This window comes from Zonotrichia leucophrys, chromosome 17, assembly GCF_028769735.1.
Source record: "Zonotrichia leucophrys gambelii isolate GWCS_2022_RI chromosome 17, RI_Zleu_2.0, whole genome shotgun sequence".
Classification (NCBI taxonomy): domain Eukaryota; kingdom Metazoa; phylum Chordata; class Aves; order Passeriformes; family Passerellidae; genus Zonotrichia; species Zonotrichia leucophrys.
In genome coordinates this window covers 9,607,891-9,635,697 of record NC_088186.1, presented here as the reverse complement: position 1 = coordinate 9,635,697, position 27,807 = coordinate 9,607,891, and the positions used below count along the sequence as shown (strand labels likewise).

Genomic DNA, 27,807 nt, shown 5'->3' with positions numbered 1-27,807 from the left:
TGCAGCTCCTCCTGGGCAAACTGCACTCACTGCAGCTAAGGTCAAGCCAGAGGGCTCCAAACCCCTGTGGGTGTCAAATTCTGCCCTGGAGGACACAGCTGCTCACATTTGTTGGTGTCTGCAGCACCTGGGAGCCCTGAGTGCCCAGCACACCTGAGGGTGCTGCTGTGTAGGGGGATGGAATATAAGGAAATAAAGATAGTGTAAAAAGTAATCTCAACCCTAAGGAGTTGCAGCTGGGCCAATTATCAGAGATTAGGAATAGGCCTGACTTTAACAGGGCACAGCTGTAAGCAATGAGAAGAGTGCTATAAGAGAGCGGGGTGGTGACCAGAAGGGAGTTGGCTGCTTTGTGAATAAGAATTAGTGCTCTGAGGAGCTGCCCGTGAGCAACACCAAGAAGGTGTGAAACCTCTGTGATAAGGAGACAACAGTATGGACCCCCGTGATGAGATGACAGCAATTCTGTAGTTTGGGAAGTGATATCACCCCTGATGTCACCCCAGCAGTTTGGGAAGTGATGTCACCCCAGCCCTGCTGAGCTCTGCTTCCCCCTGTGATGTTTCCTCTGTGGCTGGACCCTGCTCTCAGCAGAACCAAACAACCCCTTCACCTCCATCCTCAGCTCGTGGTGTCTCCAGGCCCGGAGGGTCCTGCTTTTGGGGCATTTTGAGCAAACCCAGCTGCTGCTTTTGCTGCCTGCAGTTTGAGTGCTGAGCTCTGCCATCCCCTGCTCAGCCCCAGAGCTCCTCCTGCCCGTCCCTTCCTGCCTGGGTACTCTGAGGAGCTGCTGCTCTGCCCCAGCCTGGCATCGTGGAGGACAGGTAAGTGTCCCTGGGGCTCTGTGTGTGCTTTATCCACATTTTGCCTTAACAGGAATAATTTCTAAATGCAAATATTTCAATGGAGTCACCCCAGCACTGCTGGGGTTTGTAAGGGCTGCAATAGGGGAAGGGTTTTACATAAAGGGTGGGGAAATCTCTGTCCTGCTCAGAGCTGGAGGGCTGGATGTGGGTTCTGATTACTCCCCTTCACATCCAGATCAGCTCTGATTAAAAAATCACAGAATTCCTGACTGGTTTGGGTTGGAAGGGACCTTAAAGCTCCAGTCCCACCCCTGCCATGGCAGGGACACCTCCACCGTCCCAGGCTGCTCCCAGCCCTGCCCAGCCTGGCCTTGGGCACTGCCAGGGATCCAGGGGCATTTCTGCTGCTGCTTCCCAAGTTTGTGGCTAATGGTTTCGGGATTCTCCTCCAAGTTAAACAAAAAGTAACTTTTTTTTCTGCTTTTCCTTGTTAAGTTAAATCCCATTTCAAATTCTGCAGTAATTCTTATGTGTTTTCATCTTACAACTCAAAATCCTTCCTCTCACTCAGAGTACAGATCCTCTGCCTCTTGCATTAATAAATTATTGCACATATTAAAGCTTGCTTTGTACAGAGCAAGTATTAAAGCCAGCCAATGGCTATGGGGGGGAATAAAGCCCATGGGGCTTTATTTGGGGATTTTTGTTGCCCTGAGCTGGTTGCTGTCACAGTTTTGGGTAGAAAAGCAAGGACCCGCTTGTTGGCAGCTCTCTGCTGTGGGCTGGGATTCTGCAGCTTTGTGGATGATGGTGCCAGAAGGCAGCAACAAAACATTGTGAAAAAAACCTTAATTTAGAAAGGTTCATTTTTGGGAAGGGCAGTGAAAGACAGAGGCAAGCAAAGAGTCAAAGGCTGCCTGTGTGAGGAGCCACTGTCCTTTTCAATAATCAGCATTCCCTGAGCCTCTGGGCTCCCAGATTTACCAAAGTGGGGTTAAAGCTGCACTGAGGAAAAGCCACCGTGCTCCAGGCAGGCTGCAGGAGCCCTGCTGGGGACAGAGGGGCCCTCAGCACATCCTGGACTGTCCCAGCCATGTTCTGTCACCTTCTGCTGGGGACAGAGGGACTCTCAGCACCTCCTGGGCTCTTCCAGACACGTTCTGTCGCCACAGCCAGGAGCACAAGGAAGGGGCAGGTTCATTTTGGGTACCTCTGGCTGCCCAAACCAGGAGAGAGCAAAGGTGCCTCTGTCTGAAATTAGGGCAGTGTGAGATGCCCTCAGGCTGTTCCTTCCTGGGAATGTGTCCCTCATCTCTGGGCAGGCTGAGAGCCCCAATCCCACAGAGCATTTTTGGGGGGTGCTGGGATGTGCCACAGTGAGCAGCAGTGGGCACAGGGGCCAGGGTGTAAATCCAAGTGCTGAAACACAACCACAGTGTGATTTCAGGACCGGCCACAGGTGAGGCTGAGGCTGTGAAGAGGCCAGGGAGGTGTTTCACATCTGGGCTGACAATCTGCCTCCCAAAGAGGGGCAGTGGGTCCCTGCCAGCAGTGCCAGCCTCACTGCTCACCCCGTGCCCTGCTGCCAGCCTGGCACAGCCTGAGTGCCCTCAGTGCAGGGAGAGCCTGGGGGATGCTGTGCCCCCAGCCAGCCCCCCCAGATGCTGGTGCAGCCCCTTCTGGAGCCAAGATCAGCTCTCTGATCTCCTCCCTCAGCAGTGAGGGCTGGGAGCAGCTCCTGTGCTGCCCTTCCTCCTTCCTTTGGGGCACAATTGTGCTCTGGGCTAGGGCAGCCTCACCTCCAGTGCTGGGGGCACTTTGGGGCACCACAGGAGAGGAAAGATATTGAAATATTGTAATAAAGATGTTGAAACATCAGAGAGTGTCCAAAGGAGGTGGTGGAAGGGTTTTGGGAGGAACTCTGTGAGGAGCAGCTGAGGGGAGACTCAGCACAGTTAGAATTTCCTCATGAGAGGAAGAGGAGGGGCAGCTCCATCTCTGCTGTGGGACAGGAGCCAGGGCACGGCTGGGGCTGGGCCAGGGCAGCTCAGGCTGGAGCTCAGGGCAAGGCTCTGCCCCCAGGATCAGGGTCTGTGCAGATGTGAACCCAGCACCCACACAAGGGAAAATCCCCATGTTCAGATCCCTGCTGTCCCTGGGCCACCCAGAGCAGCTGAGGCTGTACTGACCCAAACTGGGAGAGAAGGGGATGAAATGAGGGCTAGAACAGGATAGAGAGAGAGGAAATGCTCCCCAGGCAAGGAAGTCGAGGTTGATTTTTAGGATTTGCTGTAAACTCAACTCATGAACATGACACAGGATCCACATTTCACTTCTCCACCCCTCAAATCTGAATTATCCTTCCCACCTTGCCTCTTGCAATGGAGAACCTGCAGTTGGCAGAGCAGCTGGGATTTGCTTTTTGCATCAGCAGAGCTGGGCACAGAGCCCTGGCTTTGCTCTGGGATTCTGTGGATGCTGTGATGGGATGGGAGGAAGCAATTCCTCATCTCCCAAGAGGAGCTGGGCAATGTTGGGATTTCCATCAAGGTTTTTGTTCTCAGTGCCCCATTTTGGGTTTGGGGGCTGCTCTAACATAACCCCACAAATAACCTGATTATCCTGGAGCCTGGTATGGAGGGCAGGGCAGAAGTGAGTGATGGCAGATTTGTTTTCTAACCTGGCTTCTCTGTACTAATTAATTCCTTGATTAATCCCCACCTGCCTGCCTCACTGGGGCTGCTGTGATGCTGAATTTGTGTCTCTGATGCACTTGGCAGGCTCAGGTGCTGTTCCCTGCTCTCAGAACCCTCCTGTTGGATAAATCCTGTCCCCAACAAAGTGCACCTGGGGTCTGGGCTCTTTCTGAGGTGAGGAAATACTTTTGGATTAGTGATTGATGGATAAATGAGAGGACATTTGTACGTATCTGTGAGGAAAATTTCTGTCCCTGTGCCCACATTTGCCAAAGTGCCACAAACAAATGAAACCTCAAATGTCAACATTCAGCTGAGCAAGAGATGGGGAGGAGCTGAATCTGGATAATCCCTTTTTATTCCACCAGGGAGCATAACTCTAATGATTTTGGTACTAAACACTTGTGCAGGCCAGCAGTCACCTTTTGATTCTTTAGGGATTCCCTTGGCACGGGCAGCTCTGAAACCCAGAATTGCTCCCAGGCATGGCAAAGAACAAGGAATTAAAGCAAATCTGCAGTCCTGCAAGCAGTGCTAGCTCAGGCTACATTTAAACCCCAAATCCTACCCTAAGCACCCTCAAACCCTGCTGTTTCTCCTCAGCTGGAGCAGTAACTCCAGAAAAACCTTTCCATTCTAGGCATATTTGGTTTAAAGGAGTTTATGGGAATATGGTCCCTATTAACTTAGAGAAAAATAGTTTTGAGCTTGTAAGGTGATTTCCTTGTGCCTTTCTGAGATGGACTTGTGCTCGTAAGGAGCATGACCAGCCCATTCCTTGCTAATGCAGATTCTCATTGCTGGTAGGGCATTAGGAGCAGATCAGATCCTAGAGCCGGAGCTCAGGGTTCCAGCAGGAAATTACAGCTGCAAATGCTTCCTTGTGCACATTCCCTGGCTTTCCCACAATCCCTCCTGCCCAGAAACATCAGCTAATTTGCATATTAACACCGATAATGAGCCCTGGGAGGGTTTTCATGATGTCAGAGCCGCGGTCACTGCGGGAGGAGGCTCCGGGCTGCTGCCCCGGGGCTGGGGGTGCTCAGGGCCGGGCTGTGGGATGCCAGCGGTGCCAGCCTGGCTGTGTGGGCAGCCCGGACACTCCTGCCCAGCAGGAACCGTGGCCATTTGCCCTCATTTTTAGGTGGTGACTTGCAGAGGAGCTTCCTGTTGCTGAGCTGGCAGAGGCTCAGCAGGGCAGGGATGGCAAAACTCAGCCCAGGGATGGAGGTGCCCTCCCAAAACTCATCCCAGGGATGGAGGTGCCCTCCCAAAACTCAGCCCAGGGATGGAGGTGCCCTCCCAAAACTCACCCAGGGATGGAGGTGCCCTCCCAAAACTCAGTCCAGGGATGGAGGTGCCCTCCCAAAACTCAGTCCAGGGATGGAGGTGCCCTCCCAAAACTCAGTCCAGGGATGGAGGTGCCCTCCCAAAACTCAGTTCAGGGATGGAGGTGCCCTCCCAGAACTCACCCAGGGATGGAGGTGCCCTCCCAAAACTCAGTCCAGGGATGGAGGTGCCCTCCCAAAACTCCCCCAGGGGTGGATGTGCCCTGGCAAAACTCAGTCCAGGGATGGAGGTGCCCTCCCAAAACCCACCCAGGGGTGGATGTGCCCTGGCAAAACTCAGCCCGGGCACTGGGAAATGAATCTGCAGAACATGTTTAAAGTTTGATAGGAGGTTTATATGGTGTGTATTTGCATGTAAGCTTTGAGATAAGAAATACTGGCTTAGAAATGCCTCTCAGTTGCCCCATCTCTAGGTCAGAAAAGAGCATAATGTATATATTATATGTATATATAACACCAGGCTGGCTGCACACACGGGATGCTGCCCTGCCTGGGGACTCTTGGGAAAGACTGGTTTTTATTTATTATTTGTTTTTATTTGTATTTTTAAATTATTTTTATTTTTATTTAATTTTTTAAAAATTTAAATTTTTAATTTTTTATTTTGTTTTTTTTTTTTAATTTTTTTGGTTTTGTATTTTTTTATTTTGGGTTTTTTGTGTTTTTATTTTGTTTTTTATTTTGTTTTTTTTTGGCTTTTAAATTTTGTGAGGGTTTTTTGTTTTTATTTTAATTTTTTTTATTGTTTTGTTTTATTATGCTGCCCTGCCTGGGGGCTCTTGGGAAAGTTTTATTCCTGCTCCACAGAGCTGTGGAGGTGGAAGGGACCTCATGAGGCCACCCAGTGCAAACTCCTGCTCAAGCAGGGTCATCCAGAGAGGATTGTCACATCCAGGTGGTTTTTGAGCATCTCCAAGGATGGGACATCACCTCCCTCAGGCAGCCCTGCCAGCTCAGGGTGCCATTGTCACCTTTGTTGGTGGCTCATGTTCAGCTCATTGTGCTCCAGGACCCCCAGGTTCTTTCCTGCCTTTCCCTGGTCCCTCTCTGAAGCAGAATTTTTTATTTCCTCACTGTTGCTCTTTATAAAATTCCTGCCTCCCCCTCCCAGCCTGTCCAGGTCCCTCTGGCACATTGCACATCCCTCCCACTTTGGTGCAACAGCAAAAAGTGTCAAAGGGGCCTTCTGCCCCCTCACGCAGACCACTAAATGTTAGTGAGGACTGGAGCCAGGATTTCCAGGATTGACCCCTGGGATGCAGAATCAGCCACTGCCAACTAAACTTTGTGCCCCCCATCACCACCCAAGCACTCCCCAGTTTTCAATCCGCTCACTCCCTGCTCCTCCAGCCCCAACAGCTCACACCCCAAATCACCAGATCAGTTCTGCAGTGTCGGAGGGGATGAGCTGCGTTTTCAGGTTCATTTTGCACCCAAACCAGCTGGAAAATTGACATGGAAAATCTGCAGCTCAGTCAATCATCACGGGTGACCTGCAGGGAGCAGAGGCTGGAAACTGAAAAGGCCACAACCCCTGTGACCTGCCAAGCAGGACCTTGGTGGCTTTTCCTGCTCTGAGCACAAACAAAAGCAGTTCTTAAAGCTCCTGTCCTGGCACGAGGCCTCTGGACTCTGCCAGCACCTCCAGGGCAGCTCACTGATGGAACTGGGAGCAGGATAAATATTTACAGATGGGTTTCTGTGAAAAGGTGTCCTCGGATGCCCCAGGCACGAGTTTCAGTTAAAACTCTCCATATTCATAGAAATCTGCCCCACTGGGCTGTGCTCAGCCCCATGCTGAGCTGGCTTGTGGCCCTCCTGGGGTCAGTCCCCCCAAAACCAGCAAAACCCATCCCAAATCCATTTCTGCTGGAAGTGGGGTGATCAGTGGCTGCTTTGCACCTCAGTTTACCCCCAGAAGGTCACAATGTTCATTTGGCCCAGAACCTCCCTGCCCCAAGGGGGTGCCAGCCTTTCCAAGCCCAGCCAAATAAAAGATGATGAACCAAGAAAACCAGTGAGATTGGAACCCAGGGGATGTCAAAGAAACTCCTGCTTTCTCACGGAATCACTGGGTAGGAATAGATCTTCAAGATCATCGAGTCCAACCCAGCCCCAACACCTCAACTCAGCCCTGGCACCCAGTGCCACATCCAGGCTTTGTTAAACACACCCAGGGATGGGGACTCCACCACCTCCCTGGGCAGCCGTTCCACAACTTTATCATTCTTTATCTCCTCCTGCACCTCCTCCAGCCAGCTGGCAAGGGCCCATCCTTGTGCCTCAGTTTCCCCTCAAAACCCACCCTAAGCACCCTCCAAACCCTGCAGTAACTCCAGGAAAATCCTTCCTTTGCAGACACGTTTGGTTTAAAGGAGCTTTTGGGAATATGGTTCCTATTAGCTTAGAGGAAAATGGTTTTGAGCTTGCAGGGATTTAAGGTGATTTTCTTATGGCTTTCTGAGATGGATTTGTGCTTGTAAGGAGCATGACCAGCCCATTCCTTGGTTAATGCAGATTCTCACTGCTGGTGAGGGAATTGGGAGCAGATCCTAGAGCCAGAGCTCAGGGTTCCAGCAGGAAATTACAGGTGCAAACCTCCTCCTGCACATTCCCTGGCTCTCCCTGTGCCCTCTGCTGGAGCTCATCCCCATCCTGAATGCACCAGGGGTTCCTCCTCTGCTCAGGGCTGGGGGTGCTGATCCCATCCCACTGCTGGACCATGGCACAGAGGTGACCACCGTTGAGCTGGGAACAGCCCTGGCAGCCCCAAGGTGCTGCTGGAGCCTTGCTGGGAGCACTGGGACCTGCCTGGTGAGGGCCAAACTGGGGGCTGCTTTGCCTTTCTGCAGAGGGGAGTGATGGGGTACCTGCTGCCCCTGTTGCTGATTTCCCGACTTCCAAGATTCTGACCAAGCCCTCCCAGGGGGCTCCCCTGGGGCAGCCTCCTCTTCCTCCTGCCTGGCCCTGGGAGGATGAGGAGGGCCTGGAGCTGCACATGGGGCTGTTCCCTGTTCAGGGTACCTCTGTCCCCTCACTGTCACCACCCAGCCTGGTCACTGCAGCCAGGACACCCTGAGCATTCTTTACTGGTTAAATGAGGAGCTGTGTCCTTCTCCTTCCCCCCTGCCATGGGCAGAACCAGGGCCGGGGGTGCTGGAGCCACCACAGCCGTCCCCAGGCCAAGAGGGACACAGCTGTGCCAGCTGGGGCTGTGTCAGGGCAGGGCTGTCCCCACAGTGCCACTGGCTGGGGACCAGCAGGGAGATCCCACGTGCCCTGAGGTGACAGTGACATTGTGCCCATGGGCTGGCCACTGTGCCAGGGTAAATGCACACGGTCAGTGATGTCCCTGCTCTTGCTGGGTAGCACAGGAGGGGCAGGTGAGGATGAGGTGAGGATGAGGATGGGGGGCTGCAGCAGCAGCTCACCCCAGTCAGTGCTAGGAGAGCTCCCCAGGATTTGCATTTGGGGCTCGGTGCTGTCCAGAGGGAATCATGTTGGGAGCTCAGGATGAGCATCCAGGGGGAGATAACTCTGCTGTGGCTGTGGCAGGAAAATAAACCTGGGTCTGTCACAGACATCTTTTCATGAAAAATCCTTTCCTTAGGATTTTTCCTCCCGAGAAGCTGGGAGGCCTCAGGAACAAAATGTAAACAATGATTATCTGCTGCTGTGGAATGCAACAGGTGCACGCTTGATTAGGTGCCATCATCTGTGTGGTTGTTTTTCTAATTAATGGCCAATCACAGTCAGCTGGCTTGGACTCTCTGTCTGAGACACAAACCTTTGTTATCATTCCTTCTTTTCTATTCTTAGCCAGCCTTCTGAGGAAATAGTTTCTTCTATTCTTTTAGTATAGTTTTAATGTAATATATATCATAAAATAATAAATCAGCCTTCTGAAACATGGAGTCAGATCCTCATCTCTTCCCTCATCCTCAGACCCCTGTGAACACCGATACACCTGGGTCAGCTTAATCTCAGCTGGGAAAGGGATGGGAACCAGCATGGATGGGGATGCCCTGCTGGGGAGCAAGAGGAATTAAACAAGGCCAAAATGAAGGGCTTACAGAGCTCTTTCATCCAGAACAAGGGATTTTCTAGGGCTCTGATTTGGTTTGAATTCACATTAAAGCCCCGCCAAGGGGAGCTTCTGGTTCTGCCTATAGGATCTGGATTGAGTTACAGCCCCTGAGGTTCAAGCCCTGGGTGCTGAAGCACATCTGGCTGCTTTGCCCTGCAGGAACCTGCCAGGATTTACCTTTCCTTTGGGAGGAGGCCTGCAATTAGCTGGCAGGAAGGTGGTTTTCCCTACAAAACAAACCTTTTTCCCCCAAAATACCCACCAGCTGCACCAGAGGCCTCAGACACAGCCCCTCTTCAGGGCAGCCTTGGTCTGTGTAGCAAAGGCCAAACCCTGCAAGCTCTAAAGTTGCCTTAAAAGTGCTTAATTCACTTTTTGACCCTTTAAAAGTCCCAAATCATGTGATTGCAAGATGACATTGCTGAGGAAAGCACAGGATTTGGGTAAGCACTGAGAAAACAAAAACCACCAGCGAGGAGCCTCCTCCCGTTTTCTTCAGAAAAATCCCCTCCTGACTGGGACAAACACAGTGGGGCTGCCTTGGAGGCCCTGCTGGCAGCAGCCAGGGCAGGGAGGGAAGTGAAAAAGCTTTGCATTTGTGTAAGGCTGCAAAATGGGGTTGCCAAACAGGATACAGGCTGGGAAACCAGCTGGGCAAGGAGGCTGCGGCTGCCCGGGTGCACCAGTTGCTGATAATTGTATTTACTTTAAAAGGAGTTGATCTTTTTGGTGGCTCACTGCTTGTTTAGGCTCTGCTCTGAGCTCTCTGCTGCTGCGGGAGCTTTGGTGCACTGAGATATTTGATATTCAGTTTTGCTGAAATGAATGCTGCTGGTTAAAGTTGGCACCCCAGGGTGCTGGCTGGAGCCTGGGGAAGGATGTGACAGGGCAGAAAACACAGAATTATGGAATCATTCAGGCTGGAAAGGACCTTTAAGATCATCAAGTCCAACTGTGAGCCCAGCACCACCACTGAGCCTGCAGAGCAGATTCTCACATTTCTGTGGGCACTTCCAGGGATGGGTGAATCCATCAGCTCCTGGGGCAGCCTGTGCCAGTGCTTTACAAGCTTTTAAATGAAATTTTTTTCTTAATATCCAACCTCAATTGTGACAGTGTTCACAGGGTCTTATGTTGAGGGAAGAGATGAGGATCTGACTCCATGTTTCAGAAGGCTCGATTTATTATTTTATGATATATATTACATTAAAACTATACTAAAAGAATAGAAGAAAGGATTTCATCAGAAGGCTGGCTAAGAATAGAAAGAATGATAACAAAGGCTCTGTCTGAGCCAGCTGACTGTGATTGGCCGTTAATTAGAAACAACCACATGAGACCAATCACAGCTGCACCTGTTGCATTCCACAGCAGCAGATAATCAATGTTTACATTTTGTTCCTGAGGCTTCTCAGGAGGAAAAATCCTAAAGAAAGGATTTTTCATGAAAAGATGTCTGTGACACTCAATCTGTGAACCTCACTGGTTCTGAGATTCTGTGAAAATGATTGATAAGAGCTTTCTGCAAACAGCCCTAAAGCAGCTCTGTGCTGGAGGGAGCCTGACCTGCTCTGGAGCTCACCCAGACCTGAGGCTGCAGGGCAATCCCTGCAGGGAGCAGAACTCCCAATCCTGCCTGGGTGGGAGGATTTCACCTTTACAGGGATAGTGCTGGGCGCTGCTTGGCTTGGGACTGTGGCTTTCCCAGGCATATTCATGTATGACATAAATAATGATGTGTATGTGCATATATATATGTATTTATAGGTCATATATATGTATTTATACATCATATATATGCATTTATATGTAATGTATATATATTTATATACCATATAAATGGATTTAAATGTCATATATATGTATTTATGTAATATATATATGTACTTAATATATATATGTAATTATATACCATACATATATATGTAATTATATGCAATATACATGTATTTATATGCCATATATATGTGGATTTAAATGTCATATATATGGATTTATACATCATATACATGTATTTATAGGTCATATATATGTATTTGTCATAGGTATATGTATTTATATGCCATATATATGGATTTAAATGTCATATATATGTTAACTTATATGCCTTATATGTCACATCTATATTTATTTATGTCATATATATGTGTACTTATATTCATATATATATGTAATTATATGCCATACACATATATGTAATTATGTGCCATGTATATGTATTTATATGTCATATATATTTATATGCCATGTATATGTATTCATATGCCATATATATGCATTTAATGTCACATATATGTGTATTTATATATGTGTGCCCAGAAAAAGGTATGGCAGCACTATTTGAATGAAGGCAAAGCAATTTGGGTGCAACTCTAAGGAGATTTGCTGTTGCCTAAATGTATTTAATTGTAAAGGAAAACTGTCAGTTCAGCAGTTTTGCAGGAAAGTGTGAAGGTGGCTGTGTGCTGGGGACAGGGGGTGCCAGCACAGCCCCCCTGGCACTGGGTGGTCTCTGCTGGACCCCTCAGAGTGGCTCTGACACACTGTGGCCACCCCCTGCCCAATTCCATCCCATCCCAGCCCTGCTGGGGCACCTCCGTCCCCCCCAGCCCCTCGGGGTCCCCCAGCTGCAGGAATCCCCCCTCTCTCCCAGCACATTGCACACAGCACAATTCCCCCCAGCCCCTCTAATCCCTTTATGGTGTTTGTGCCGCGCTCCTCCTGCCCGTGCTGCTCTTTGCCTTCCCTCTAATCTCCCCCCCGAGAGGACAAAAAGGACAAAAACCAGCCCGGGTTGGTCACACCGATCCCGGGCAGGGGGAATGCTCTCTGCAGAAGCTCTGGGAGGTGCTGTGGGGGTTTAACAGCCAGGGAGGGATTCCCTCAGTTCTGAGCAGCGTCCTGAATCCTGGAGGGTGATTTAGAGTGAAACCCGAATTCTCCATCCCAAAATCCCTGCTTTGTGCCAGGGATCTTCTTGGGCAAGTGTGGGGAGGAATCTCATAGCCAAGGCCCAGCCTTCTGTACCCAGCCCTCTGCTGCAGCACCAGGGGAAGGTGTAAAAAGCCACCCCAGGAAGTAAATTACTGCGTGTTTAACCCCTTTGTGGTAAAACATATTGTGTTACTGAAGATTTTCAATCTGATAAATGTCTGAATGATTTCTTACTATCCTATCAAAGCAAGAAATATCTCTGGTGCATTTTGGCAAGGCTGGAAAATGCTCAGGCTGATAAAGCTGTACGAGAAGGAAATGTAGGAAGTGACTCCCTTAAAGCATTAGGAGTGCTTTCTGCAGAAAATTGGAAAGCAGGATCTTTGCAAATTTGGTTTAAAACCTATATATATGCAGTAGGTCTGCAAAATGCTATACAGGAGAGAAGGTTAGGGCTAAATCTAGTTTATTATAAGGCAAGGAGCAGAAAGGATTTTATGTACTCCTGAGGAAAGGTTCTTTTCAGTTTGATAAATGCAGCGTAAGTATCTCTCAAAGTCAGAGAGATAAAAACTGGAAGAATTTAGGGCTTGGCCAGGTCTCCCTAGGCTGGGTCTCCAGACTGATCCAAAAAAGACCCTGGGAAGGGGAGCAGCCCTGCTGCATCCCTGTGGGCACGAGGTGACATCCAGGTGGCACCAGGGGTGATGCTTGGTCCGGGCTGGAGCAGCCCAGCAGAATCAGCTCCTCTCCCTGCTGTGCTCCATGTGGGAAACTCCTCTGCTGCAGCTCTGAACGGCTTCACAAAGTCCTCAGCAGCTTTAATCTGTGACCTTTTACTTCTCCAAGGACACTCCTGCTCCCTTTCCTGCCCTGGCTCCGACCTTGGGCCAGTGCTGGTTCTGGGAGCTGCTGGTGGTTAATATTTACTGTACCTGGCGAGGAGGGGAGCGGGCAGGAGCCCGCTGATTGCAGAGCCGGGGCTTGTTTGGGGGGAAATGTTACTGCAGAGCCTCGGGAGCCAGGTGTGAGTGGTGCTGCTGTTGTTGGTGTAACAGGGCTGTCGCTATGGAAATGGCTGGAATTAGGCTTGGGGAGGGGAGGCTTGATCCCAGGAAAAACTGACTAAGCAGGTGCCCAGCCTTACATGGCAGAAATGTTTTTTCCTGCTTGCCAAAATCCCTTTTGGTGTGAAATCATTGTGTGTGTTTGGTGAGCTGCCTCGGGGGTGGCACTTGGGGACCTGGTGCAGTGGTGGCCTTGGCAGTGCTGGGTAACAGCTGGGCTCAGTGACCTTTTCCACCCGTAGGAATTCTGTGATTCCACCCCTGTGCCCTCTCAGGCTGCTGCTGTCCCTGCTGTCCCCAAACACCACAAACCCACCGTGTTTGCCCTCCTGGGGCAGGTGGGCTCTGACCAGGTGAGGGATTACTGGTGTTTGTTCTGTCTTCCTCTTTTGGGTATTTTGGTGCTCAGGGATTCCAGCTGCTCACCGAGGAGCTTCCCAATCCAGGTTACTGAGTTAACTCAGCCTGGATTTTGTTCCATTTCTCCCTGGGTTTGAGCCTACGCAATCTCCGGGGTGTTTGTGCACAGGTGGGCACATCCAGGAGGGAACCCAGAGGGATAAAATGAGCCTCTCCCCACCCAGCTGAGTCAGGAAGGTGCAGGGGCTCGGCAGAACCCTCCTATCACGCTGAGCACACCCCTGCTGCTCCTGCTGCCTCTGCAGGATGCAGCTCTGCTCTCCTCGGTGTGGTTTGTGTCCTTCCCAAGGCATGCAGATCCATCTCTGAGCTCTGTGCTCAGCATCAGCCGCTGCTTCTGAGGCCCTGCGGGCGGGATGGAGATGGAGATGATGGAGATGGTGATGGGACAGGGAGCCGAGGACCCGGAGCCGCTGGCACCTCCCCGGCTCGGTGCTGCTCGGTGCTGCAACGCCTCCGGGAAAGGGCTGCACAGCCAGGGGCGCATTTCCTCCCGCCCTGGGACGGTTTCCAAACAAGAATGAGGAAATGCTGAGCTCTGCAGCCACGTTCGTGGATGTGTCCCTAAAACACCCCGCAGAGGGAGGCGGCTGCTTTCGAGCTGCACCCCAGCTGCAGTTGCAGGAGAGCCTGAATGTCCCCGGGGCGGCGACAAGGACACGGGGGAGACCTGCGTGGCTCCGGGACCTTGGGCACATGCCCGTGTGCCAATCCCGTGCCCAGGCTCTGCTCGGGCAGCACCCAGGGGCCGTGGGCTGGGTGACGTCCGGCCCGCCCGCAGCCCGCTGCCACTGATGTCACCCAAATCGCTCATTGAGTTTTGCTTTGCCGCTGCCAATCTCATTTCCTGGTTCTTGTGCAATCCCAAGGGCTTTCAGGTTTCTTCCCGATTCTTTATCTGCCTGCGGGACCAAAACACCCTCAGAAGAAAAACAGCGCCGATGTCTTGGGTCAGTGCCCGGGGAGGAGATGTCCTGTGGGGGGCAGCCAGCCGTGAAGCAGGTTTTTTTTAGCTGCCTTGGTGTTTTGCAGAAAAAACATTCCTGGCGGTGAGTCAGGCAGCCACAAACATGAGGCTGTCTTAAGAACCGGGGGAATTAGCAAAACCCCAACTGCTTTAGAGCCCAGTCATGCCTTAAAGCCTGTTTTTCCTTTTGTAACATCGGAAAACTGCTTGAAACCCGAGGCTGGGGAGTCGAGGCGCGTTCACCCCGCTGGGTTTGCTTGGGGGGGTTGTTTGGAATCTTGCCTTCCTCCCAGAAAAAAATCCGGGAGTGTTTGAGATAACCCCGGAGGCGCCGGCGCGGGCTGTGCCCATGTTAGCTGTGCCCATGTTAGCTGTGCCCTTTCTGGTTGTGCCCGTGCTGTTGTGCCCATGTTGGCTGTGCCCTGGCACGTGGGAGCCTCTCCCGCAGGATCCATGGAAAACCGGGAAGGCAGCGATGCGTTTAATTCACCTTAATTGGATCTGCGTTCGGCTCAATAGCTGGAAATTGCTGCTATATTGAAATAATCGACTCAAATTCACACCTGTTGGCTGAGGATTTTTAGCTGACTGTAAATCACGGCAGAGCCTGTGCTGAGCGCGGATGGTTTGGGGGTTTAAAGAGATCTACCACGCTCTGGTGCTTTAAAATTGCCCTTTAACTCGGCGGTTTATAGATGGGAAGGGCTGAAGTAGGAGATTGCGGTGTTTTCCCAGCAGCTCTCAGCCTTTCCTCCCTTCCTTTCCAAGGAAAGCCTTGGGGGCAAACCCAGCCCTGCAGCCACGGGAGGGCTGAAGCCGGGTGGGAAGGGGTCATTCCTGGGATGGCCAGGGCAGGATGGGGGGAGAGAGGTAATGGTAGGGGGAATCTGTCTGTCCCTGTCCCCATGGATTGGGCTGCTCCTGTCCCGGGAATCTGTCTGTCCCTGTCCCCATGGATTGGGCTGCTCCTGTCCCGGGAATCTGGCTGTCCCTGTCCCAGGGATCTTGTTGCCTCTGCTGTCCCCAGGACCACCCAGGCACCCAGATCCATTCCATCACACATCCACATGGTCCCAGCCAGGTTTTGGGGTGCTGGGGGAGCACAACCCAGCAGCCTCCCCATTTCCTCCCCCGGCACCGACTTAGCAGCGCTGGGAGAAAAACACCTGCACGCGTGTACGAGGGCAACCCTGCACAAACAAGGGGCCAAAACGGATGACACACGCAGAGAGGGGACCGGAGGTGGTGAATAAAATTTTCAATGAGTAACACCTGTTTCTTTAAATAAACAATAAGTTATTTAGCCAGTAACTCACAACTTTAAACAAATAAAGCGATGCTTTAGCCGTAAGATAGCCGTCGTTTTTAATAAGAAAAGAAAAGAAAACGATACTAAACGTGCTCAGTGGGTGTCCCGGAGGTGGGGGCCGGGGCCCGTCCGGGGCGGAGCCGCCTCCGCGCCGCCCTCGGACCGCGGGCGCCTTTAAAGCGCGGGCGGAGCGGGCGCGGGCAGCGCTGGGCCCGGTGAGCGCGGGATCGCGGGTTCGAGTCCCGCCGGGGGAGGCAGAGGTGGGAGTCGGGGTGGCTCGATATGGGAGGGTGGTTTGTAACACACCCCTGGGGATGAGGGGCCGGGGGTGATGGGGCACTCACCTGTGCGCCCCCGCAGGGCCGTCGCCATGTCGGTGTCGCACAGCTCCAGGCTGAACAAGCTGGTGCGGGAGCAGTACATGAGGCTGCCCCAGGATGGGAGGGTGCAGGTCACCTACGTCTGGATCGACGGCAGCGGCGAGGGAGTGCGCTGCAAGAGCAGGACCCTCGATAAGGAGCCCAAGAGCATCGAAGGTAACGCGGCTGCTCGTCCCTCGGGTGATGGGTGGTGTGTGAAGGGCCCTGAGCATCACCTAGGAAAAGGTGTGGGGTGCTTCGGGCGCTGGGAGCTGGGACGGGCTCTCCCTGGTTGTGTGGCACCAGTGATACCTGTTGCAGCTGTCTGGTGGGTGAATATCCAACCTACGTCCCTGCGGTTTGCTTAACCCGCTAATCTCTGGTATTAGTGCTGGGTGGGAAGGGGAGGATGAGCTCCTCGCCCCTTTCCTCCAGGCAAACAGGCATGGAGACCTGTCGGCATCTGGATGGGGTTTGGCAGAGGGAGGTGGAGTGGCTGGGACTGATCCTGCTCGTGCCTGATGGTGCTGGGGTGGGGAGAGCACGCTGATGCTCAGGGAGCACCGAGGGGCTCCGGGGATGTGCAGGAAAACCTCTGTGGCTGACATCCCATGGAACTCGGCACCCCTTGGGTGCTCCATCCTGGATCTGAGCCACCAGCACTCGGCACAATCCGAATGAGGGCCTTTTCCCGAGCTCACTCCCACCTCCTGCCCCGCAGATGTCCCCGAGTGGAATTTCGATGGCTCCAGCACGGCGCAGGCAGAGGGCTCCAACAGTGACATGTTCCTGGTGCCCGTCTGCATGTTCAGGGACCCTTTTTGCCTGGACCCCAACAAGCTGGTGCTCTGCGAAGTGCTGAAGTACAACAGGAAGCCCGCAGGTGAGCACCCCGCGCTCCCGAGGGTCACCCCTTTATTATTTAGGGTGTCGCCTCCCAGGGCTCCTGCTCGGGACCGCCGGCCCTGGGGCGCAGCTGAGCGCCGAGCGCTTGGCCCCAGGCTCCGAAATCCAAGCGCTGGTGGCGGTGGATGCTTGCAGGAACTTGTTTTAGTGGCACGGGGCGAGGAGAGCAGCAGCGAGACGTGGAGCTCACCAAAGGCTTCTCCCGGCTCTTGAGCCCGAGCTCGCCCAGCCCGGGGGGAGCGGGAGCTGCAAGAGCGGGGTTCTGCCGTGCCCGGCTTGTGGTGGCTCTTCTGGCTGGTGGGAGGCTGCAGAAAAGGAAGGAGAAGATGCTGAGACGGCGGGTGCTGCTCGCTCGGAGTGACCTTTAGCAAACAGAACGGGCGGCTCTCGCTCTTATCGCCGAGGCTGCGCTCGCAGGAGCCTGCAGTCCGTCTTGTCCCTGTGATAAAGCCCCAGACACAGGAAAAGGAGCCTGTTTGCAGGGACGCGCCGAGGGGCTCCCGGAGGGGTTATTTGCAGGCAAACAACCGGATATTTGCCGCTGGAGCAGGGCTGAGCCCGCTGGGTGTGCGGGGGAGGGAGAGGGCATCTGCGGGTGATGCAGCTCTGCCGGGAGAGCGGCGGGCAGCGATGGTGAAAGACGGGGCTGATTCCTCTGTGGGCTGATTCCTCCTCCAGCAGCCTCCAGACAGGGTGGGGGAAGTGTCTTGGTTGAGATTCCTGCCCGGCAGCTCCTCCGCTGCAGGAGTTGGTAAAGAGAGCCCCTGATCCTGGGCTCCCGGGGCACAGAGCTCAGCCCAGAGCGCTGATGGTGAGAGGGGTGCACCCTCCAGCCCTCCACGTGATGGTTTCCATGGACCCTAAGGGCTCTGTGGGCTCAGGATAAGAAATTGTCTTAGCTTTGCTCCCCCTCTGCCACTGCTTCCCTCCAGCCCCAGGCTCTGTTATAGCTGCTCTGGGTTTTTATTGCAAGTTAGGGCAGAATGTGCAGCCTGGAGCCTGCCTGTCCCTGCCACAGCAGCTTTTCAGCCTTTCTGGCTGATGTCTTGGTCCAAGCTCTCATTCCCCTTGCCTGGCTCGTTCATGTCTGGACAGTTCTCTGCTATCTGTGTTTTCCTGGCAAAGCCCCAGTTGCCTTGAGCACCTCGAAAGGCCGAGGCAGGGCCAGCCAGTCTGGATGCTGACCAAAACCATGGAGCTGCAGGAAGATAAGGATAATTCAGATGAGGCTGGAAGAAAGAGGATAGGGGTGAAGGAGTGATGGAAGTTCCCAGGTCTGCTGAATGTCTGTAGGATGGGGTTGGGGTAATGTTCCTCATTTCTCAGTGAGTAAGAGGAGGAGGATGGACCATCAGCAGTGGTTTGGGGAACAGGATAATTAAATCCTCTGGACCTGTGGCCTGATGCTCCGGTGATGGAGTAACTGTGAGGAGGAATTTGGTGAGCAGGAAGGGGGATTCATCATGATTTCCTTAAGGCGTCTGTGGGAAGCCTTTGGCAGTGGTGGAACCTCAGGGTGGGATGGAGCAGAGAGTGGTGGGTGCTGCCTCACAGCACGGCTCTAACCCTATCATCTCTGCCCCCAGAGACCAACCTGAGGCACACGTGCAAGAAAGTGATGGACCTGGTGAAGGACAGCCACCCCTGGTTCGGGATGGAGCAGGAGTACACCCTGCTGGGCATCAACGGGCACCCCTACGGCTGGCCCGACAACGGCTTCCCCGGCCCACAGGGTAAGAGCCAAAATTCCAGCCCAAAATCCAGCCCAAAATTGCCCACCCTGCTGCTGTGGGGTGCAGGAGGGGGCAGTGAGCCCATCCCCAGCCCAGAGCAGCTCTGCTGTCAGGGATGAGCCCAGGTAGGGGCTGTTTGCCCAGAGCACCTGGTGCCCCGTGGCTCACGTGAGCCGCTCCCGCCGGACCCTGCTTGCACAAACAGCTCAGCTGCACGACTTGTTTGGCAAGGGCTGGAGAACTGGGCTGGAAAAGCCTCCTCCCCTTGGCTGTTGAGGAAAGGGCTTGGCATGGCGCGTTGTGCCCTCCTGCAGCAGCGAGCCGGCTCCTCTGCTGCCTCCTGGGACAGAGCCAGAGGTTTCCCAAGATGATTTTCGTGTGGAGCGGCTGCTTGCAACATCTCCCTTCCCCCAGGCGGGAGAAGATCTTTGCCTTACCTGCCTGAATGAGGAAGATATCAAAGCCCAGCGAATGAATTGGATTTTCTAGCTGTGAACAATGCCAGCTGTTGTCAGAGCAATCTCGGAAGCTTGATGTGCTCGGAGGGTGAGGGAGGTGCCCCGGGGCAGACCAAACTTTGCTTATCTCGAGGCCACCTCCCGGCTGATGTGTTACAAGTATTATTGAACTGCCCAGATAAGGCTGAGGTTGCACAGATGAACTGCTCACACTGCTAATCCTGGAGCTGGGGTCGGTGGCTCGATGTCCTGTGGAGAGAAACATCATTTTAATTCCCATAAATCCCCTGCCCATAGCAGCAGGTACCTGGGAGAGTGGGGTTATGTTACAGAGCTGTTGTTGTTCCTTGATGTTTTCCTTGGGTGGTGACTCCTTGTTCTTTCAGGCCCCTATTACTGCGGGGTTGGAGCAGATAAGGTGTACGGGCGTGATATCGTGGAGTCCCACTACAAGGCCTGTCTCTATGCGGGGGTGAAGATCTGTGGCACCAATGCCGAGGTGATGCCCTCCCAGGTAGGTGTGCATGGCCCCAGGCAGCCCATTCCCAGAGATGGATCAGATATTGTGGGGCTGGAATGACCCAGCAACTCCCAACTCCTCTGGAACTCTGAATTCGGTGACTCCTCACATTGGTTTTGCTTAGTTAGGAGCAGTTGCACTGCTGGAATGGAAATGTGCATTTGATTTTCTCCTAACTCAACCCCGCTCCTTGCACAGCTCAGCCTGAGCCCTGGCTGCTGGAGCAGAGCTGGGAGCTCCCCGTGGCAGCAGGGATGTGGGGATGGGAGCTGGGTTGGGCTGCAGGAGCACTGTGTGGAGTGATGGGGTCTGAGCCCTGTTCTGGAACTGGGAACCTGGGGTGGGACATGGCCTTGGGGAGCAGTTGGGAGGATTTGGTTTTATCTAGGAGTGAGCAGCAGGGAGCCCCTGATTGCATTAGGCAGATGGCCAGACTGACTGGGACCTGCAGCCCTGACTGTCCTGCTGCTGATGTGGCAGTGATAAGCAGGGGCTTATCAGCAGTGGAGCCGAGGCAGGACTTTTACCCACCTCACTGTCTGCCCTAAATTCTTCAGGGTCCTTTCTTGGCTGCCTTCCACATCCTGGGCTCGGGCTCTGCCATGCCAGCAGCCACAAAGACGTCACCCCGTGCTTAGTAACCGTGGGTGGTGCAACCCTGGCTCCAGCCAGGCAGGGAGCAGCCCTGGGAAGGACTAACAGGCTCCTGGTTAATCCCCTGTCCTGTTTGCAGTGTGGGCTGGGGTCCTGCTCCCAGCAGCTCCAGCCTCAGTCAGATGTGTTTATTTATCTCTGTTTTGATTAAAAACCCTTCTGATTTGCTCTACATAGCGATGAGCAGTTTCTTCTGATTTTTTTGCATGTCAAAGTTGTTTTGTTGCTTGCCTCAATGCTCCCCATCCTTGTTGCTGATTGTTTGGGCAACAGCCCAGGCTGGGGGTGGCAGGGATGTGGTGGCTGGGGAGGTGCCCACCTGCCCATCCTTACCTGTGCATCTGCTCCCCCTTGCAGTGGGAATTCCAGGTGGGCCCGTGTGAAGGCATTGAGATGGGGGATCACCTGTGGATGGCTCGGTTCATCCTGCACCGTGTCTGCGAGGACTTTGGGGTTGTGGCCACTCTGGACCCCAAACCCATGACCGGCAACTGGAACGGCGCCGGGTGTCACACCAACTACAGCACCGAGGAGATGCGCAGAGAGGGGGGTCTCAAGTGAGTCCTGGGGGGTCTCAAGGGGAGTCTCAGGACTCAAGTGTGTCCTTGGGGGCTCCCTGGGAGGTTCCTGGGTGTGACCGTGTTCACAGGGGTCTGAGGATGAGGGAAGAGATGAGGATCTGACTCCATGTTTCAGAAGGCCTGATTTATTATTTTATGATATATTATATTAAAACCATACTAAAAGAATAGAAGAAAGGATTTCATCAGAAGGCTAGCTAAGAGTAGAAAAAGAAGGAATGATAACAAAAGCCTGTGGCTTGGACAGAGAGTCCAAGCCAGCTGACTGTGATTGGCCATTAATTAGAAGCAACCACATGAGACCAATCCCAGATGCACCTGTTGCATTCCACAGCAGCAGATAATCAATGTTTACATTTTGTTCCTGAGGCCTTTCAGCTTCTCAGGAGGAAAAATCCTAAGGAAAGGATTTTTCATAAAAGATGTCTGTGACACCTGGGAGCTTGGGGGTGTCCTGGGCCATATGGAAGCATCTGGGCCATATGGAACCTGTGTGGCTGCATCAGGCAGGGTTGGGGTTATCCCAGCTTGTTATTTTAAGAGCAGCTGATTACATGAGGGATCCCCTGGGCTGTCCTGGTCCCTGCACAGGGGGAGGGGGTGAATGGACCTGCTGAACCCCCCGTGCTCTCCCACAGGCACATCGAAGCCGCCATCGAGAAGCTGAGCAAGCGGCACGATTACCACATCTGCGTGTACGACCCGCGCGGCGGCAGGGACAACTCCCGGCGCCTCACCGGCCACCACGAGACCTCCAACATCTTCGAGTTCTCAGCCGGCGTGGCCAACCGGGGCGCCAGCATCCGCATCCCGCGCCAGGTGGGCCAGGACGGCTACGGCTACTTCGAGGACCGGCGGCCGGCGGCCAACTGCGACCCCTACGCCGTCACCGAGGCCATCATGAGGACGACGGTGCTCAACGAGACCGGCGTGGAGACCAAGGACTACGCTGAGCACTGAGGCACCGGGGTGGGTGGAGGTTCTCGTGCCTACAGCGGCTTCTCACGTGGGATTTGTGCCTGTGCAGTGTCTTCAGCTGCAAGCTCAGACTCTTCTTAGGAACCTCGCTTCTGGTCTTGTGAAACTTCGCCTTAGAAATGTGTATTTTATAGCAAGAGGGAGGGGCCCAAGCTATTTTCTCAACTACTTTGTTTGTTCTGGTTCCTGGTTTTAGGTCATGAGGTTTTTTTAAAAAAAAATTGGATTGAATTTTTTTTTTCCCTGATGGACTTTACACTGTGATGTACATAGATTCCAACGTGGATGCTGCAGCTGCTGCTGTTTGCACCTGAGGAGGGTGGGTGCTTTTTTTTTTTCCCATATCTCTGTTGCAAGGAAATGATAATAAATAATTTTCCTGGCTGCGTGGCAGCTGGGTTATGCTGTAGTGAGTGCATTTTCCTGTGGCTCCTAGAGCTCCGTGGAGGTTTTAATTTGGGTGGTGCTGGTGGGTTGCAGCTACTGAGTGCCTGGACAGGAGCAGAGATGCTGGAGGATCCTTGAGGCAGGTGCCTGGAGCTGCCTCACCTCATTTTCTGGACCAAAGGCCATCTCCTTCCATCGTGATCCCAAAGGCAAACAGAGCAGTGCGGGCTGAGCAAACAGCGGCCGGAGCAGCAGCTGGCGGGCGTTTACACAGGGTGTGTGCTGCTGAGTCAGCAGAGCCAGCCCCGGGCACAGCCAGCACAGCCCTCCCCTCTGGGGACACCTCTGCCTGCAGCGGGGACCCTGGGGACTTCCCCCTGCTGCCTTGGTGAGCCACAGGGTCACGCTGCAGCTCCTTGGCTTGGAGTCTCTTCACAAGGTGGAGGCTGTAGATTTATTGATAGAATCACAGGAGGGTTTGGGTTGGAAGGGATCTTAAAGCCCACCCAGTGCCACCCCTGCCATGGCAGGGACACCTCCCACTGTCCCAGGCTGCTCCCAGCCCTGCCCAGCCTGGCCTTGGGCACTGCCAGGGATCCAGGGGCAGCCACAGCTGCTCTGGGCACCCTGTGCCAGGGTTTCCCCACTCTCACAGGGAAGGATTTCTCCCTAATATCTAATCTAAACCTCCTCTCCTTCAGTTTGAAGCCATTCACTCATACCCTATGAAGTTCATGCAGTAAAACCCTCAGGAAGGGCATTTAAATGTAGATGGAATGTTAACAGCATCTCCAGTCCCAAACCCTTGGGTCCCTCTGCAATGCAGCTGTGGGGTGATGGATACAAGCACAGGGGACATCCCCCTAATCCCAGGGACATCTCAGACAGCTCAGGCCACCTGCAGGCTGTGACCCAGCTGCAGTCACCAGCAGGGAGTCACTGTAGGTGAGAGGAAGCAGCAGCATGGACAGAGGGCATCCAGTGCAGTCATGTGGATTTGAAACTGGATTTATCCTTGAATCTGACACAGGTGACGAGCTGGGCTGGAGGGAGGCCCCTGAGTCCCTCCTGCAGGACACAGTGCTGCCAGTGCACAGGGAAAAGGGCCATGGGAGATGGTCAAGCCCCAGATCACAAGCAGCCTGGAGTCCTCAGTGCCTCTGAGCTGTTTAAGAATAAATGCAACCCAGTCCCCACCCTAAAAAGGAAGGATTTTCCTTCCAGAAGTTGTTGTTTGGGATGTTTATCATTTTTCATCAAAACCACAAGCCTGTCTTGTTTTCCTGTCATTTCTATGGTATCTCTAATGGGTAATTTGAGCACTGGGACAATGACGGATGGATGCAGCTGGAAAATCAATAAAGAGCTAAATTTGGAATGGGAAGACTCCTGTTTGCTTCTCTGGCTGTACCAGTGGCTGAAGCACTTCAGCTTTCGTCATGCTGCTGTACAGACACTCAAATTTGGGAATCATGTGAGTTCACATTCCCAGCATGGGAACATCTGTGACTGGACACAGCACTGTGGGACAGCCAGACATTTGTGTCTCTGGCTCTGACCCTGGCCTTCCCCTGCAACCAAGCACCATCCTCTCCAGGGTGGGCTAGTGAAGCTCCAGGGCTGGCCAGGAGCTCTCCCAAAGCCACTTCTGGGGCTTTTCTCAGTCTTGTCCCCACATGCCAGGAGCCACTGTGTGTTTGGAGGCATTCACGCTATCCTCTGCCAAAACACAGATCTTCTCACTGGTGCTTTTTGAGGTCAGACTGGGCCAGAAAACACATGTCAGGGTTTTGGTTTTTTCCTAAAGCAGAAGTGATTCCCACCCACAGGGCCCATAGCACTGGGGAAACAAGGACAACACATTCCCACAAGAATTTTTCCAATAGTTTTGCTGTGTTTGCCACTGTTGGAGGTGGATTTTTGGGTTCAGTGAGGTGCTGGGGATGGAGCCAGCCATGGGGCTGAGCCTTGAGGCCGTGGCAGGGATTAAGGTGTCCCCATCCCCATCCAAGGGTTGGACAACGCTGGGAGGAGATGCAGCCAACATCACCAGTGCTCTGTGCTGAACTGCAGTGGTGGGAGCAGTGCTGGGATCCCAGCTGGGATCCCGCCTGGAATGGGGCTGCTGAGGCTGGGTCACTGCTAACCAGGGCTCTCCTGAGGGACAGTCCTGAATGGCTGGGTCACTGCTAACCAGGGGACTGTCCTGGGGGCATAGGTCACTGTTATCCAGGGATCTCCTGAAGGACTGTCCTGGATGGATGGGTCACTGTTATCCCTCAGGGCTCCATGAGGGACTGTCCTGGATGGATGGGTCACTGTTATCCAGGGCTCTCCTGAAGCAGCATCCTGAGGTGGATAGGTCATTGTCACCCAGAGCATTCCCCAGAGCATCTCGACTGTCCCAGTGGTGTCACCCAGAGCATTCCTCACTGCATCCCAAGGTGGCTGGGTTGGTGTCACCTGAAGCATTCCTCAGAGCATCTCGAGGTGGCTGGGTCCTTGTCACCAAAGTATTCCCCAGGATTATCCCAAGGTGGCTGGGTCGGTGTCACCAGAGCGTTCCCCAGAGCATCCCGGGGTGGCTGGGTCGGTGTCACTGTCACCACAGCATTCCCCAGAGCATCTCGGGATGGCTGGGTCGGTGTCACCCGGAGCATTCCCCACAGCATCCCGGCTGTCCCCGCGGTGTCGCCGCCCGGCCCGGGGGTGACAGGGACATTTGAGGGGCTGGTGCCCTCTGCAGACGCGGACAGGGATCGCAGGGAGCAGTGCCCGGTTCGTGCTGGGAAAATCCGCCCGGATCACCGAGTCCCAGCGTCCCCCAGCACTGCCGACATGTCCCATGTCCCACGTCCCCATGTCCCCACATCCACACGGCTTTAAAAACCCTCCAGGGACGGTGACACCACCGCTGTCCTGGGCAGGGCTGGACAATCCTTTTGATGAGGGAATTATCCCCAATACCCGACCTAAACCTCTCCTGTCGCGACTTGAGGCTGTTTCCTGTCATCCTTATTATCTGGGACAGGAGCCCGACCCCTCCGTGTCTCCACCTTCCTCTCAGGCTGTAGCTATATAAAACATGGATCCCTGTCTCACATATTTCTACTCTAATAAAGATATTAGATGGCCAGAAATCCAGGAGCTGCCACAATGCCAAGAGCAGTGACTATGACTAAAAGACAATCTGATCCCAGATTGGATTTGGCTTTTGTACACCTTGCAGAATTACAATGAAATACTAGGAGGGGAGGGAAAATAAATCTGCTTAATGCACTCCAAATAATTTCTTGCTGCTGTAAAGCAAAATTCAAGTTAGTCAGATGGGAGGAGATTGCAACAAAACCTTTGCCTGCATCAAATTGTTGAAATTGTTGGCAGAATTGTTGGCAGTACTTTTAGGGAGAAAAGCACCACCAAAACATCAAGCTCTTTTGATTTAGGCTCTGACCATGCCCACCTGCCCCCAGGACCACCCTCACCATGGGGCAAATACAAATCTTCTATTTCCACACAGACAGTGGCAAATACAAACCCCTTGGGGCTGTATCCATTGCCCATGGCAGCCCTGGGCTGCAGGAACCCAGCTGGTGCTGCTGAGGGACCCCTCAGGAAGGGATGTGACCCTGCAGGTGGATAAGAGACTCTGAGATGTGGCTCCAGTGGGTGACCAAGCTGGGACACATCCTCACACCCTCACCCAGCATCCCTGGGGTCCCTTCCTTCACCAGGCACCCAGGAAGGTGCTGCAGAGAGGCTGCCCAGGCTGGGTGGGCACCGTGGCCACCCCATGACAGGAGTAACAATGCAGAGGTTTGCACATTTCTCCCTTTTCAAGTCTCTTTTTACCACTATAAATTCCATTACTTTGAATTTAGTGAAAGCCTTCAGGATTTATTTTTTTCTCCAAGCCAGTTATAAAAAGGACATTGGAATTACAGCTCCAGTGCTAACAATAGCATTACTCAAAGCTGCTGCCGAGAAGCAGGGAGCTCTGGATAGAATAAAGACCTAAACTAAAATGTCAATAATAACTCCTTTTTTTCTCTCCCTGTCTTCCAGCCCACACAATCTGCTTGGGTCCCTCTATCTTAATGAGCATTAAAATGGTTTCAAATTAGATCTACAGAAAATTGAAATTTTTTTTCTCCTGAGAAGCTCAGTCTGGCCTTTAAAGGCCACTGATGATATTTTGGTTTTGTGTAAGAGCATCTTTGATCTCCAAGGCTCTCAGCTCACACAGAGACACGGCTCATTAGCAGCAATTTGTTGCTGTTGAAATGTGAGTGGAGGGGGACAAACACCATGGAGAGAGAGCCAGGGGGAGATTTGGCTGGGGGGGCCTTGGCCCCAGACCCCACTAACTCTGTGTGGCTCTCCTAGCCCAAGCCTGGCCCCCAGGTTGGAGCTGGGTTTGCATTCAGCTGCTCTCAGCTTGGTGTTATCCCCAAAAATTGGGATTAAAGAGCCCCTGAGCCCGACCTGAGCTGCAGGTGGGCTGTCTGGGGAGTCCTTGGAGACACCCCAGGTGACAGCAGTGTCTTGCTGAGATGCAGCAGTGACCTGGCAATGCACACTGGCTTTTCTTGCATTGCTTGTGCTGAATCCCTCTCCACATCCTCGGTCCCAGGGGCTCTGAGGAAGGGGTCAGGCTGCCTGAGACCTGCTGCCTCCTCACTGCTGGGAAGATGCAGCAATCAGACCTTCCAGGAAAGCCTGTTACCATGGCAGGGCTGCTGCAGCTGCAAAAAGAATAAATCTAGATGGTGCAAAGCTGAGCAATCCTGAGCACTGCAGTGCCCTGGGGCAGCACTCACTGTCATCTGGGGGATGTTTGTGTGGCACAAATGGCCTCAGGGTGAGCGGCCTGGGTTAAGCTGGGGCTTGTACCTGGGTGTGAGAGGAGCCACCAGGCCAGTCCTGCTCCTGGGAGGGAAGGCAGCAGAGGCTGTGACAGTGCAGAGCACACCAGGCCCTGCCCCTGCTTGGTTCAGTCACACTGGGATGGGCAGAGTCCCCCTGAGGTCACAGCAGCACTTGGTCGTTGGTTTGAGAAAGTTCTGCAATGAGCAGGGCTGCCCCAGTTTTCCTAGAGCAGCCTCATCAAAGGAGCCCTTTGTTGGGGAGGGTGAAACAGGAAAGCCTTATAAATATGATTGCCTGGCAAAAGATTTTGAGAATATGGAAACTATAAGTGAGATTGAAATGAAAGCAAGCTTTGAGATCCCTCAGTTACTGAACAACTGGAAAACAATGGTGTGGCCAGCTGAAGGTGATCCCCTTTTGATGGAACAACACCCTCTGCTTGCAGACAGGCCCAAGGGTCAGAGCAGACCCTACAGCTTGGCAGAAGGGGCCCAAAGAGGAGTTTTTAGGGTTTAAAATGTAACACAGTGTGGTAATGTAATGATTCTTATAGGCTGTATGTAAATGCTGTAGGATTTGTATCTTGTACTAGATTGGTTAGTGAGAATTAGAATATTCAACACAGAAGAAGATTTATGGTATTGTAACAGGAACCTCCCTCTCATCCTCTCTCCCCCTCTCTTCTCTCATTCCTGCTCTGAGCTGTGTTTGGCAGCTCCCAGCATGC

The 27,807-nt window shown here is 53.1% G+C and overlaps 1 protein-coding gene across 5 annotated transcripts; it reads left to right on the top strand.

The window, feature by feature from the left end:
* Nucleotides 1-448: 448 nt before the first annotated feature.
* On the top strand, nt 449-22,230 carry LOC135455090 (glutamine synthetase). 5 transcript variants are annotated; one of them, XM_064727945.1, is made up of 7 exons: nt 449-824; nt 15,996-16,171; nt 16,716-16,877; nt 18,487-18,633; nt 19,478-19,605; nt 20,623-20,822; nt 21,485-22,230. In XM_064727945.1, the coding sequence occupies exons 2-7, from the start codon at nt 16,006-16,008 to the stop codon at nt 21,804-21,806; spliced, it is 1,125 nt and encodes a 374-aa protein (XP_064584015.1). In that variant the 5' UTR covers nt 449-824; nt 15,996-16,005; the 3' UTR covers nt 21,807-22,230. The 5 variants fall into 5 exon arrangements, with proteins under 5 accessions (XP_064584015.1, XP_064584012.1, XP_064584016.1 ...); XM_064727942.1 differs by lacking the exon at nt 449-824 and adding an exon at nt 13,558-14,408; XM_064727946.1 differs by lacking the exon at nt 449-824 and adding an exon at nt 15,819-15,850.
* The last annotated feature ends 5,577 nt before the right edge of the window (nt 22,231-27,807 follow it).

Excerpts from the sequence above, each read along its gene's own strand:
- LOC135455090 (XM_064727942.1), top strand. The coding sequence starts at position 14,329 with ATGTCCTGTGGGGGGCAGCCAGCCGTGAAGCAGGTTTTTTTTAGCTGC. Across the intron at positions 16,172-16,715 it reads GGAGCCCAAGAGCATCGAAG|ATGTCCCCGAGTGGAATTTC; the intron begins GTAACGCGGCTG and ends CCTGCCCCGCAG. Across the intron at positions 18,634-19,477 it reads CGGCTTCCCCGGCCCACAGG|GCCCCTATTACTGCGGGGTT; the intron begins GTAAGAGCCAAA and ends TTGTTCTTTCAG.